General features: G+C 37.0%; 1 protein-coding gene across 2 annotated transcripts in view; it reads left to right on the top strand.

The window, feature by feature from the left end:
- Nucleotides 1–14535, top strand: part of LOC307009569 (formin) — a 97129-nt gene that overhangs the window by 13972 nt on the left and 68622 nt on the right. The window contains exons 3-4 of one of the 2 annotated variants that reach the window (XM_079633406.1): nucleotides 4790–4962; nucleotides 13044–13161. In XM_079633406.1, coding sequence (XP_079489532.1) covers nucleotides 4790–4962; nucleotides 13044–13161 — 291 coding nt within the window. Of the gene's footprint in view, nucleotides 1–4789; nucleotides 4963–8789; nucleotides 10853–13043; nucleotides 13162–14535 lie in introns of those variants that run through there. The other variant, XM_079633407.1, reaches the window with a different exon arrangement.

The raw sequence follows: 14535 nt of genomic DNA, 5'->3' as shown, positions 1-14535 counted from the left end.
TGCATGTGTCTGCAATATGTCTCTAATGTGAGCTCATATTATCAGTGTGGCATCAGCACAGACATATTGAACCGGTCATTCACTGTGCATCAGCCCGAGGCATAACATCATCATCTGTGTCACACACACACACACACACACACACATCTCACAGCTGCTGATCTTACCCAGATCTCAATCAACACTTTCAGCCACAGTTTCATGCAATCGCACTCCTACCAACATGCTAAAGCCACCTTATAGCAACCAACCAATTACATTAAGAGTGTGACAACTTGCCCCGGTCTGACTTACAGAGACTGGATTTACATTTGTATGTCAAGTATAAATGTGACCCTGGACCACAAAACCAGTCACATGGGTCAATTTTATGTAATTGAGATGTATAGATCATATAAAGCTGAATAAATAATCTCTCCACTGATGTGTGGTGTGTTAGGATAGGACAATATTTGGTCGAGACACAACTATTGAAAATCTGGAATCTGAGGAGCAAAAAAATTTAAACATTGAGAAAATCTCCTTTAAAGTTGTGCATTTATGTTCACGATTGTGCTGCACTCACTCACAAAAATACATGTTTTATATATTTACGGTAGGACATTTACTAAATATCTTCATGGAACATGATCTTAATATCCTCATGATTTTTGGCATAAAAGAAAAATGGATAATTTTGACCCGTACAGTGTATAGTTGCTATTGCCACAGATATACCCGTGCGGCTCCAGACTGGTGCTGTGCTCCAGGGTCACAAAATCATTAGAATAAATAGATACAACTTTTAGTTCCAGTTGAGTTGAATTGCTGTAGAAATGTCTTCTTTGAGCGTGTCTGAGCGTGAGGTTGTGTTTCCCGGCGCCCCCTGGAGGAGGAATCAGGAGTCAGCGTCTACTTTACATTAATGTGTGATCATCTAAGATTAGTGTCCAAGGTTGTTTCATGTTCTCACGTTAATATGTGAACGATGTGTGTTTGTGTTTCATCAACAGCTGAGTTCCTGACGCACTAGTTGTTGTTGTCCAGATGATGGCGCTGTTTAATTACTGATAATTAGAGTTTGTGATGGAAAGAAGCTTCAGTCACGCTGCTGTTGTGTCTCTGTGTTGTTTCTCCAGTATTGATGTTGCTGAAGCCGGAGAGAACGTGCATCTGAATAATTTCATGAGATGCAGGACCTCGTCTGCAATCAATGTGACTTTGCATTTGGACCAGAACCAGATGTTTAGTCAGCGCTCGCAGGTCCGGCAACCGATGCATTATCATAATGAGACGCGATTAATCACGGCAGCCTTTGCCTCCTGCCTTCATTCTCATTATCAGAAGTGTTTTTAACGCCAGCGATTGAGAAGTTTGCCAAGGAAACGTATGTTTATTAGGATGCAACTTCTCCAGTAAGCTTGGTTTATTTTATTCCTGCGGTGAGTGACCCGTTAAACTCATTTCAGACAGAAATAGCAGATCAACCTCAAATTATTATTATATTATAATAATAATATAGACACATATTACATATAGACACACAGCGCTGAATGTTCCTACACTGATGTTGTGTTATATTTTATAAAATCTGGAACATAAAAATTCTTAAAGAAAAGCTGCTTTATTGCATTATATCAGAGTCTGTTTGAGCTCAAATAGTATCAGTAAAGACACATATATATTTAAGACATGCATAACCAAAAGTTTTGGATCGGTACGATTTGTAATGTTTTTAAAAGAAGTCTCTAATGCTCACCGAGGCTGCATTTATTTGATTAAAAATACACAAAAAAACTGTACTATTGTTAAATATTATGACAATATAAAATAACTGTTTTCTATTTTAATATATTTTAAAGTGTAATTTATTCCTGTGATCAAAGCTGGATTTTCAGTCACATGATCCTTCAGAAATCAGTATAATATGATGATTTGATGCTCAAAAAACATTCATTATCAATGTTGAAAACAGTTTTTTCTTCAGGATTGTATGATGAAATTTATTTAAAATAGAAAAGTTTTTCAGATCAACATTCATTAACTTCATCTGATATACAACCTTCATATAGACACACAGCGCTGTTCTTACACTGACACTTTTATATTATAAAACAAAAATACACAATCTGGGACGAAAAAATTCTAAAAGAAAAGCTGCTTTATTGCATTGAGCTCAAATAATACCAGCAAAGACACATATTTTAGACATGCATAACCAACATACTTTTGCACTATGGGTTGTTGTAATCATTAAAGCAATGACTTATGTCTACATTAATCCCAACACATTTCAAAATGGCGTTTTTGTTTAACCCCTTAAGCGGCGCCTTTTTTTTAATAGACATGAAAATGCATATTCCGAACTTAAATAGTTGTAATTCAAGAATGCGTTGGAATATAGGTGTAAGATTGGTCTTGTTTTAAAGAAGACATTTGGCAGATTTTTGGCAGATATAAATTAAGAAAGTTAAACATAAAAGTTTAAGTCTATGAAAATGTACAATGTTAAAATGTAATTATTCATATTTTATATAAAATATATATTTTCAAAACCTAGTGGACTCTAAAAATGCAAAAAAAAAAATCAAAGCCAGAAATCTGAACAAGTTGTGTTTTAAATGTTAGGTTGATATCTCAGAAAATAATCTTTTAGTGAGATTTAGTTTGGGCGCAGTACCACACTTCTCCACTAGTGGACATCACTGCCCATATAAGGGCGCCTCCATCTCCATATGTTGTTTGAGTCTGAACCATTATTTTTTACAATTTTCATACAATTTATGCAGTAGACATCCTATTCAGAAGTAGTGTTGGAAGTTTGGCAGATTTTGAAATGAACTCAACCTCTAAGAAACACAGAAGATCACGTATGTGCATTATAGCTCGCTGACACATCACTAATGCTGAATCTATTATTGTTTTCTTTATTTCTAAAACATTTTCAGACCTTTGTTTCTAAAATAATTGAACAGATGTTATCTTTTGAACTCTTGGCATGAAAACAATACAAACTGAGGTTTCTACCATTCTTTCATGATTTTTCATGTTCATCACTATTTCAGAATAAAGGTCTGAACTCGCCTCAGGAGTATGAACATATTCTTGTTGCAAATTCATAAATTACGAGTCCTCTGTGATTTATTTTGAAAAGCAGTCACCAAATATGTAAACAAGAGAAACTTTTCAATGATATATAGTTTATCAAGATTAGTTTAGGTTTAGTATAGGATATTACTGTTTTAAATATGTAATGGCCGTGCCAATATAAGGGGTTAAAAACACTCTCGTCCACACTAGTGTTTCCAGACGTCTCCGTGTGGATGAGAAACTTTTGGAAAACGCCTGAAAACGCTAAATTCACCTTATACAGCCATGCGTAAACCCTCACAAAAGCTCACTGAGATGATACAGACGGGACAATAGATAAAGTTATCACGCATTTCTTTAATCTGACAGGATCAAATATCTCAGTTGGTCCAGGTCACGCAGTCACTCACCATCATATGTTCGGTCTAAACGCTAAAACTGCTCATGTTTCAGTTTCGCAGGACAGCAGATATGAGTGAATTCTGCCATCTGTGCAGGACTGTGAGATGAAGAGTGTGTGAAGTTACATATTTCAGCATCAGTGTGAAAGTGAACAGCACACAACAGGCACAGTACTGGAATTAACATCAATATCTATTGGTACAATATGCGTCACATGGCTAAACTTTTTAAATACCTCAGTTTTGACAGTCCACACTACAACACGAAAACTGCATTTTCAAATGGATCCACTTTGGAGTTTTGGAGTCTCAGTGTGAGTGGCAGGACAAAGCGGAGAGAAAAAGAAACATGTCCACTAGGGGTGGAGCCGAACCCGAATACGGTATTCGGAAAGGCACAAATAACGTGTTTTTTACAAATACTTATTTCGAACAAATACTTTTAAAAATATTTGTATTCGGGAACAAGAAAAACTTTATTTCAAAAAGCTGCGTTTCCTCATGAGACCGCAGTGCACGCCCGGATGAGTGAGAGAGTGACGGACACAGGCTGCTCCACACAGCAACAGAGTCAGAGATGCGCTCGGCTGATCGAAAAAACACTTAACTCCATCACTATTTTTGTTAAATAGATGTTTGTACCTTAACTGGGTTCCTGAGGCAGTTTATAACTTTCGAGAAGCGATCGGGAGATTATTCCATTACGCTGCATTATTGACGTCTGCAGTCGGGTGCTCTCATGCTCGCTCTGTTTACGTACAGTAGCTGTTTAGCGCGGTAATTTAGACAATAGGCTGTTGACAGAGTAACGTTAACGTTTGGTTAAAAAGTTTAAAAATGCTTGTGTAGTTTTGTCGAATTGTACGCACGTGTGGGAGTTATATACGTAGGTTACTCTGTCTTTTGCAGACAGCAAGATGTAGGCTGTAGGCTTCATAATGTTCACAATGGTATTTTATTAGTTGTTGTTTAACCATGATGAGGTAAGGCTGTTATGTTAATTTCTTTTCAATGACATTCCTTGTTTCATTGCTGGATTTATGGAAAAACATCAACCAATATTGCATATCCATAATTATTATAATGGATATAATTAAAGAATACTTACACATAACGTAAATTAGAAGTGTAACGCAATTTTTTTTTTTATGATTACGATTTTTACGCCTATTTTGAATTTTACTCGAATACAAATACAAATACTTTTCCCCCCTCAACAAATACAAATACAGATACAAATAGCGGCTGCTTTGCACACCCCTAATGTCCACACGTGTTAGTGTGGACATGTCCTCAGTCCGATTGTTTTTTTCCTGCAGAAAACTCTCTGTTGCGGCCGGAGGACATCTGGATGCTGGACGGGGATGAGTCCATTACCCATGATCCTTTGTGTCGTCCCAGCAGACCCGATCACCTGGACTTCCTGAGAATCACACCACCCGAGGATGACATCATCGGAGACACTCCGTACTATCCGAAGCTCGGACTAACAGTGAGTCAATCAGCGCTGACACAACCAACATGTACGGTTATATATGATGTTTGTACAGTTAGCAGGTGCTTATAGTCACATAAGTGGACATATGAGCAGTGATAATAATCATAAATGTGTCTTGAGCATCAGATCATCATATTATACTGATTTCTGGAGGATCATGTGACACTGAAGACTGGAGTAATGATGATAAATTCAGCTTTGATCACATTTGATTACTATATATTCACATAGAAAACAGATGATTCACATTATAATAATATTTCATAATTTTTACTGTATTTTTGATCAAATAAATGAAGCCTTGGTGAGCAGAAGAGACGTCTTTCAAAAACAGAATTTTTTTAATTGTTCCAAACTTTTGGCCAGTTGTGTAACTGAGAACATTTAAGAAGTATTGTTCTTGTATTACATGTATAAAGACTGTTCTGTTTTTATTTTATTATTTCATTTCACAGGAATGCTATATTTGTTATATCAGCAGCATTAGTTTCCAGCGTGAATGCTGCGAACAACACACAAAACACATCTAAACCGGGAGAGAGCTTTGAGATCGACTGTACAAATATATTTGACAAGAAATCTGAGGTATATTTTTACAGACTGCTGAAAGATACTGAACAGAGAAGCGAATGAATCGCTGTGATTCACAGAAACAACTGGATCCAGGCAGAGAACGGTGGATTTGCAGTTATCATATTTTGTCAATATGATGAATTTAGTGGTAAAATCATACCATATACGTGACTCTGGACCACACAACCAGTCACATGGGTCAATTTTTTGTAATTGAGATTTATACATCACCTGAAAGCTGAATAAATAATCTCTCCACTGATGTGTGGTGTGTTAGGATAGGACAATATTTGGTCGAGACACAACTATTGTAAATCTGGAATCTGAGGAGCAAAAAAAATTTAAACATTGAGAAAATCTCCTTTAAAGTTGTGCATTTATGTTCACGATTGTGCTGCATTCACTCACAAAAATACATGTTTTATATATTTACGGTAGGACATTTACTAAATATCTTCATGGAACATGATCTTAATATCCTCATGATTTTTAATGTATAATTTTGACCCATACGATGTATAGTTGCTATTGCCACAGATATACCCGTGCGGCTCCAGACTGGTGTGTGGTCCAGGGTCATCATGTATCAGTGGTAAGAATAGTATTATTTATTCCGGTATCGGTGATAATATCGGCCAATACTGCTTCCAGTGATCCAGAGCCGCATATTATTTCCTCCAGTGTTCATAAACACTGTTCATATGGACCTGTGGACTAAAGCTTAAAGAGAGTCAAACACACACAGGCTTTGTGTAAGAAGTCTTTCGGGTCCAGAGGTCAGATTTCACAACTCGACTGATTCATTAGCAGAACACGTTCAAATCTGTAATGAGTCTCTCTCTGTTCTGAAAAGACTGCGTTTATTTTATCAAAAATACAGAAAACACTGTGAAATATTATTATAATGTAAATCATCAGTTCTCTATGTGAATATACAGTAAAGTGTAATTTATTCCTGTGATCAAAGCTGAATTTATCATCATTACTCCAGTCTTCAGTGTCACATGATCCTCCAGAAATCAGGATAATATGATGATCTGATGCTCAAGACACATTTATGATTATTGTCAATGTCAAAAACTGTTCATATTTTTGAGGAAACTAATTTTCAGGATTCTTTTATGAATAGAAATATCTAAAAAAAGAACAGCATTTATTATTTTGTAACATTTTAAATGTCTTTACTGTCACTCTTGATCAATTTAACGTTATGGAATTATATTTGAGTAATTTCCAGGTCATGATGAATATGGGAAAAATTAAAAACGTAATATGGAAAAATATGTGTTTCTAGACTATGGCCCCTAAAATATAAAATTAAGAATTTCTAAAAATAACTTTATCAAACAAGCAGAGCATTTTCATGTCAAAAGTTTAGCGATTGTCGAACACAACTGAATAAATGCAATATTGGAATAATATTTCACTGTTTTTACTGTATTTCTGATTAGAGAAATGCAGTATTAGTGAGAAGAAGAGACTCTCAGAAACATTTGAAACATCATAATTATTGCATACTTGGCCGGCAGAGTATAGACATAGTTTAACACGTGTGAAAATACCAGCATACCGACACACCCGTGACTCCACCTGAATCTGACCACACACACGCACACACACACACACTGATCTCAGAGCAGACAGGTGTGACACACACCACAATGAACCGCAAATGTCAGACGAAATGTCTCGATGAAGGTGATGATTAAGGCTTTGTCTCATCAGTCGACAATAGATCATGTGATCGCACTGTTATTTGCAGGGTTCACTCAGACTCTGTTCGGCAGATCTAGTTTGATTGTTCTGGATCAGGAGCTTTAGTGTTGTCGTGTTCCTTGCTTTTACGGCTCCAGAAACCGCAGTAATCGGCCTCTCTGTGGCTTGTGTAAGAAGAGGCCCGGCCTGGTCATAATCCAGCGCACTGATGTAGGCCACGACACATGCGGATCATAACCTCAGCGCGTCTGGAGGATGAGAGGGTTTCGAGGATGTGACAGTGGCAGTAATTATAATTAAGAGAGAGGAAGGTGTATGTTTGGTTAGGGTACAGCGCGTAACTGTGAGCTTTAACTCGTCCAGAGCGCTTGAGTTAAGACGTATTCTCAACAAACAAGTGGTCCTGGTGTCGGGTCACCGGGTGATTCACAAAGACTGACGCACGTTTAGGAGAAACCAGATTCAATGATTTCATCAGCTGTACTCAGCTTTTGTTTTACATTTTTTTGCCTTTATTTTATGTTTTAGCCTATATTTTTTAATATTAGAATGAGAAATTATATTAGATGATGATTTATCAGTTGATCAGATTTAAAACAACATTTTAAAAACTTTTTTGGCCTTTATTTAAAAATTTTGGCCCATATTTTTAATAATACAATGATAAATTATATTAGATTATGTTTTTCAGCTGGCTGTAGTCGGATAAAAAAAAAAGGTGTTTGCCTTTATTTTTCTTTCTTAGTATATTTTTGTCTGTATTATATATTAGTATATTAACATTTTCACAATATTATGTAAGTATTTATTATTTTATTCTAGTTATATGCAAGCTTTGTTTTTGTTTGTTACTTTTATTCTAGGTATGTGTTAATTTATTCTTTTTTAATATTAGGTGTATGTTCTGATAATAGTAATTGTATTAGTTAATAACAAAAAACTCTTGTAATGCATTTATTAGTTGTTGTACCCTTCACAATTTTCTCAAATGTGTTTTTCGAAAAAGTTTCTACCAGGTTGAAATTATCATAAATGGACTTTTTTTAAAACTATAAACCATAACCAGTCTCACGCCAGTAGAAGTTGCACAGGACTCGTCACTGCTTCTCTCTGCACTCTTGACTCTGTATTGAAGTGACAGGTCAGCGCTATAGCAACAGAGAGGCGTGGCCAATGACATCAGCAGAGCTGATTATAGCCAGTGTAGCTCCGCCCCCTTCACCTGACCTGCAGGAGATTAGAGAGAGAGTGTGTGTGTGTGAGAGAGAGAGAGAGAGAGAGTGTGTGTGTGTGTGTGTGAGAGAGAGAGAGAGAGAGAGTGTGTGTGTGTGTGTGTGTGTGAGAGAGAGAGAGAGAGAGAGAGTGTGTGTGTGTGAGAGAGAGAGAGAGAGAGAAAGAGAGAGAGTGTGTGTGTGTGTGAGAGAGAGAGAGAGAGAGAGAGAGAGAGAGTGTGTGTGTGTGTGTGTGTGTGTGAGAGAGAGAGAGAGAGAGAAAGGGGGAGGAGCCAGACACTGAATCTCTGCCTCACACTCACACAGGGGTGTTTGAGTAATCAGAAACTTGCAGGTGAGTTCCTCCGCATGTTTAGAGCTGAACAGAGAGAGAGAGAGGGAGTGGTTAAAGCTGAAGGTAAGCAAACCTGCGTGACTCCTTCTCCCTCTCAAACCTTCTCCGGGGGAAAACACACACGTTTGGATGCAGAGACCGATCAGGAAGTGCCTAACTCTGGAAAGTGTGTTTAGAGGAGAAGCCTGGACTTTGCATGCGTCAGCACAGTGAGTTTTCCTTCTCCTGCCGGGACCAGAGCGACACTGGGAAACTTTACACTCTCTGTTTTCTCTTCCTCTACTTGAGGATCGCACTGTGCTGGTGTGTTTGGATCACTGGAGTCACTCTAAATGCTGAGCTGAACGGCTGCTGGCACAAACGTGAAGTGTTTCCCAGAAACACAGGGATTTTCACGGACAAAAACCTTTTGTTTGGAAGTAGAGCGCATGCAGGTTGCAGGAACACCAGAGATGGGGTTTATCCCACACACACTAGAGGCCCGTTCACAACTGTGAAGATTTGCGGACACATCATAATTATGTTTATTGTAAGCAAGTGCTGTGTTTTTCTCATCTACTTCTGCTCTGTAAAGCAGGATGGATTATGATTGGCTCTCAGCTGTGATATTGTTTCCTCAATGCATTCAGAATGATTTCTAAAACGTAATCCCTGTCGTGTTTGATGTGAACGGGCCTGTGTTTACGCAGCTATTGCATTTCACTCCATAGGATTGAGTGTAAACGGGAGTATGGATCCAGTCAGCCGGTTTTCTTCAAGGTCAGGTCAGTCCTCGGCTGTGTTGACGTCGTTTCGAACTTTGCACGATGAAGATTCAAGTCACGTTCCTTCAATCCCAAAATCTGGAGAGGAAGAGTTGCTGGGATGCATTAGTTCTCCCGTTCAGGATCCGGAAAGTTCATCGTCGGATCCATTTATCGTGCACGTGACCCGCGTGGAGACGTACATCGACGACGACGAGGATTCGAAGAGCGTTCAGGGAAGGTCACGTGACCCCGAGGAACGGGAGAAGAAACCCGAGAGCCTCGTGGAGAGATCGCTCCGGGACGCTTCGGTTCTGAGTCGGACGGGGAAGCTGAACCGCTCTCTGGATCTTCCGTCGCGCGTGTCGAGCGAGTCCTGGAAAGAGATGCGATCGCTGAGCGTTCACACGGCTCGAGGAGAACCGCGGACGAGCGCGAGCGTGAGCAGCTGGAGGCGATCGCTGCCGTTCTGCACACAAGTGGAGGACGTTTTTATCGATGATGAGCAAGAAGGGAATTCGGGAACGGATCCGGAATCACAAGTTGGGGATTCGGGAACGGATCCGGAATCACAAGTTGATTCCCAAACTGGAGATTCCCAAACTGGAGATTCTCAAACTGGAGATTCTCAAACTGGAGATTCTCAAACTGGAGATTCTCAAACTGGAGATTCTCAAACTGGAGATTCTCAAACTGGAGATTCTCAAACTGGAGATTCTCAAACTGGAGATTTTGAGACCTCGTTCTCAAGTCTTCAGATTGAGACAAAAGTCGTTTCCGAGACGGTTTCGGGAACGTCCCCTTCGAACACCAAACCCGGTGATAAATACCAGATTCCCGCTTTGTTTAGCGGTTTCCGTGTGCTAAAGAAAGGCGCGATCGGAGGCGAGAGGGAGACGGTGTCGGAAATCAAACAGCGCGACACAGACCGAGCGCTGCTCAATCTCAAACAGCCCGTCAACAAAGCCCGAGTGGATCCGCTGAGCGTCAGCGCCGTCACCAAGAAGAAGAGCGAGCCTCGGCACGTGTCTGAGGTCAGCAGTGTGCTGCAGGACCCGGGCGGAGACACCTCGGCCAGCGGTGGGAAACCGGCCGCAGATTCCGCGTACGATGCGCTAAAGTCCAAGCTGTTCAGCGCTAAACCGGCGAAGAAGGATCAGGCGGAGGCGGCGCTGGACCTGGACGCGGTGAGGAGGAAGAAGAAGAGCGATAAAGAGCTGCTGAGGTCCATCTTCCAGAGACAGTCGAGCAAGCCTCCAGCGGTCGACACCAAGAGCCCCACCGAGGTCAGAGTATGTGGGGTTATGACCGCCACCCGTCAGTTTTAACTTCTTACAGGGACGAAAACTGTCTTTAGACAAACTATACAAAAACATTCGGAAAATAAACTAAACTCACACACACAACTCTATCATGAGTATAAGTCCTATTTATCTAATAGCAACCGTTCATTATTCGTTCTTTACGTCATGGTTTTGTTAACCGTCACTGAAATACATACATTTCTAGCATCAGATTTATTTAATTAATAATTTTATTATATATATATATATATATTAGGTTTTTATCAAATTTTTAAAGGTCCAAACAAACGTTTTTGTCACACGTCAGTGAATTAAACAGAATTTTTTTATTTAGTTTACATAGTCACTGAAATACATTAATTTCTAGCATCAGAATTATTTTATTAATAATTTTATTTTATATATATATATATTAGGTTTTTATCTGATTTTTAAAGCTCCAAACAAACGTTTTTGTTACACGTCAGTGAATTTACCAGCGATAAATATGGCTTATGATCTATGAAATTGTATTTTTGCTAACAGCACATTTTGTTCTTATGGAAATATAATTATTTAGATTTTTACAATTTAGGTTAATTAGTTTTGATAGACAGTCGAACAAACCTCCAGCTGTCGATATCAAGAGCCGAGGTGTGTGTGATTTATGACCCTTCAGTTTTCAAGTTCTTACAGGGTGGAAAACTGTCTTTAGACAAAGTCTCAACAAACAATACAAAAATTATTGGAAAATAATAAACAAAAATGTTACATAAAACCCACACAACTCTAAGATGAACATAAGTCCTGTTTATCTAACAGCATTCATTAATTATTTATTCTTTACGTCATGGTTTTGTTGACAGTCACTGAAATACATTCATTTCTAGCATCAGAATTATTTTATGAAGAATTATATTAATATTATAATATTCTTCAGATTTTATCTGATTTTTAAAGGTCCAAACAAACATTTTTGCTACACGTCACGTTTTTTTTTTTTTTTACCAGCAATATTGTTTACAGTCTATGAATTTGTATTTTTGCTAACAGCATATTTTGTCCTTATGGAAATATGATTATTTAGACGTAACAGTTTAAGTTAATCCTCAACGCTACATATCAAACTAACACTGAATGGTCTTGGTTAATTATGATTGATGTTAATTTGTACATTTTTTCAATCAAAATGCACTCGTGAGTCAATAAAGTTTTCACAGTATTTTATTAACTACCATTAACATTTACGAGTGATACAACAATATAACGTTCATGTTAGCAAGTACATGAACTCGTGCTGACAAATGAGACTTTTCTGGCATTTCAATCAGTGGCCAGTAAAGTTTTATTCACTCACCAAAACCATTTTAAGATTCTTTGGTATACTAGTTTTTAAAGTGCTTTATTAATTAATTAAACTTTAGTTAGTTATGAGAAACTAAATATTAATACTAAATGAAATATATATGCTAACGGGACGTTCTGGCAAGCTTCTCTCAAAGTTATGATCAAACATTCTTCATATAATGTCTATTCAAAGTCATCTGGTCTTTAATAATGTTCACTAAACATAATTCATACATCATTCATGAATGTTCATCTTCCATTCTTTAAATGTAACTGCTTGTTTTAGGAAGTAAATAACGTTCCCATAATGTTTGAAGAATGATAAAATGAAATGTTCCTTAAATATTCACATAACCAAGAAACATTTTTAAAACATTAAAAAAATTGGGCGTTTTTAACGTTCGGAAATTAAATTTTTATAGAAAATATTTAAAAAAAAAGTTTTTATTTTATTTTTTTTAGCTGGGATGTTTGTTTCTGTAATTACGGTAATGCATTAGCTTTATTTAACCAGGAGAGAAGACTCACTAAGATTAAACTCTCTTTTACAGGAGTGTCCTGGCCAATTACACAACATACTTACAACATACAACGTTATACATCAAAGTTACAACATACAAAAAATATATAAAAATAAAATGTATAAAACATACAACCGGTTAAAAACATTTACACACCATTAATTTACTCTGAAGATTACTTTATAAAAATTTTAATTGACTACAAGACACCAAATCTTTTCTCTTCATCAGTCTAGGGAACATTCTGCATATTATTATTTTAATGCAGTGCAGAGGTTTGTATTTTCCTCTGAGACTGAACTTCTGCTCTGTGTGTTTGCGCTCAGTCTGAGGCGACGTCTCCATCGGACGGCGAGGACCGCACGCCGGGGCGCCTGCAGGCCGTCTGGCCTCCGCCCAAAGAGGACGGGGAGGAGAAGGTGGGACTGCGCTACACAGAAGCAGGTGAGAGCGCTCAGTTCAGTGTCTTAAAGCTGCAGTGTGTCATATTCAGGAGGATCTGTTGACAGAAATGCAACATCATATGCATAACTGTGTGTTCAGTGGTGTATAAAGACCTTACATAATGAAGCGTTACGTGTTTATTAGCTGAGAATGAGCATTTCTCTACACACACCGCGGGTCTCCTTACATCCACATGTTTCTACGGTGGCCCTGAGCGGACAAACGCGGTTCGCCACTATGTTGTCCTCTTAAAAATACACAACTGTTCAAAATATATATATATAGTATTATGTTTCAAAAGATTCTATTTCAAATAAATGCTGTTCTTTTGAACTTTTGAAATAATTCGGAAAAATTAAATGCATGTTTTCCACAAAAATATGAACTGTTTTTAACACTGATAATAATCATAAATGTGTCTTGAGCATCAGATCATCATATTACACTGATTTCTGAAGGATCATGTGACACTGAAGACTGGAGTAATGATGATAAATTCAGCTTTGATCACAGGAATAAATTACACTTTACTATATATTCACATAGAGAACTGATGATTTACAGTATAATAATATTTTACAATATTACTGTATTTTTTTATCAAATAAATGCAGCATTAGTGAAAAGTAGAGAATCTTTCAAAATGTATTTATCCTTTATTCAAAATTAATTTATTTAATTTTTATTACATTTTTAATATAAATGTTTGACACTTTTTTTTAATAAAAATAAATAAATAAATAACATTTTTACGTTATTTTAGCAAATTATTTCACTCTGCAAATACTTTATTACTCTGGAAATTTTAACAGAATCAACCCTGAATCCATTTTAGAATTTATATCTAAAGTAAATTTGTAAAACCTTACATTTTATATTTTATATGGGGCTATGAACGATTACTGTAATCACATCCAAAATAAAAGTTTGTGTTCATATAATATATTTGTATGTGTACTGTGAATAATTATTTTGTATATATAAATACATACACATGCATGTATATTTTTAAGAATTTGTATACAAAATAATTATTACAAATTACACATTACACATATGCTCTAAGAACGGTTTCATAATGTTCCCATTAAGTTATGAAAATGTTATTTCTGAATGTAAAAGTACATTTAAAAAATGACAAACATCTAACTGGAACTTTTCAGAAAAACTCTCTATGAACGATGTATAATGTTTTAGTTCTAACGTTTAGAGAACATTATTAAAGTCCAGATACTTTGGATGAACGTTTTATTGTTGTTACTGGAAGAACTTTTTGAGAGAACCTTGACCGAACATTAACTAAAGTTATAGAGCAAGTAAAGAGTTTTTTAGTTTTATATGTGTCCTGTGTGATTGTGTTTCGGTTTCGTGTGA

The sequence above is a fragment of the Phoxinus phoxinus genome (genome assembly GCF_949152265.1).
Source record: "Phoxinus phoxinus genome assembly, chromosome: 13".
NCBI lineage: Eukaryota > Metazoa > Chordata > Actinopteri > Cypriniformes > Leuciscidae > Phoxinus > Phoxinus phoxinus.
Note: the sequence above shows the minus strand (reverse complement) of the source record. Positions and strands in the feature narration are given on the sequence as shown.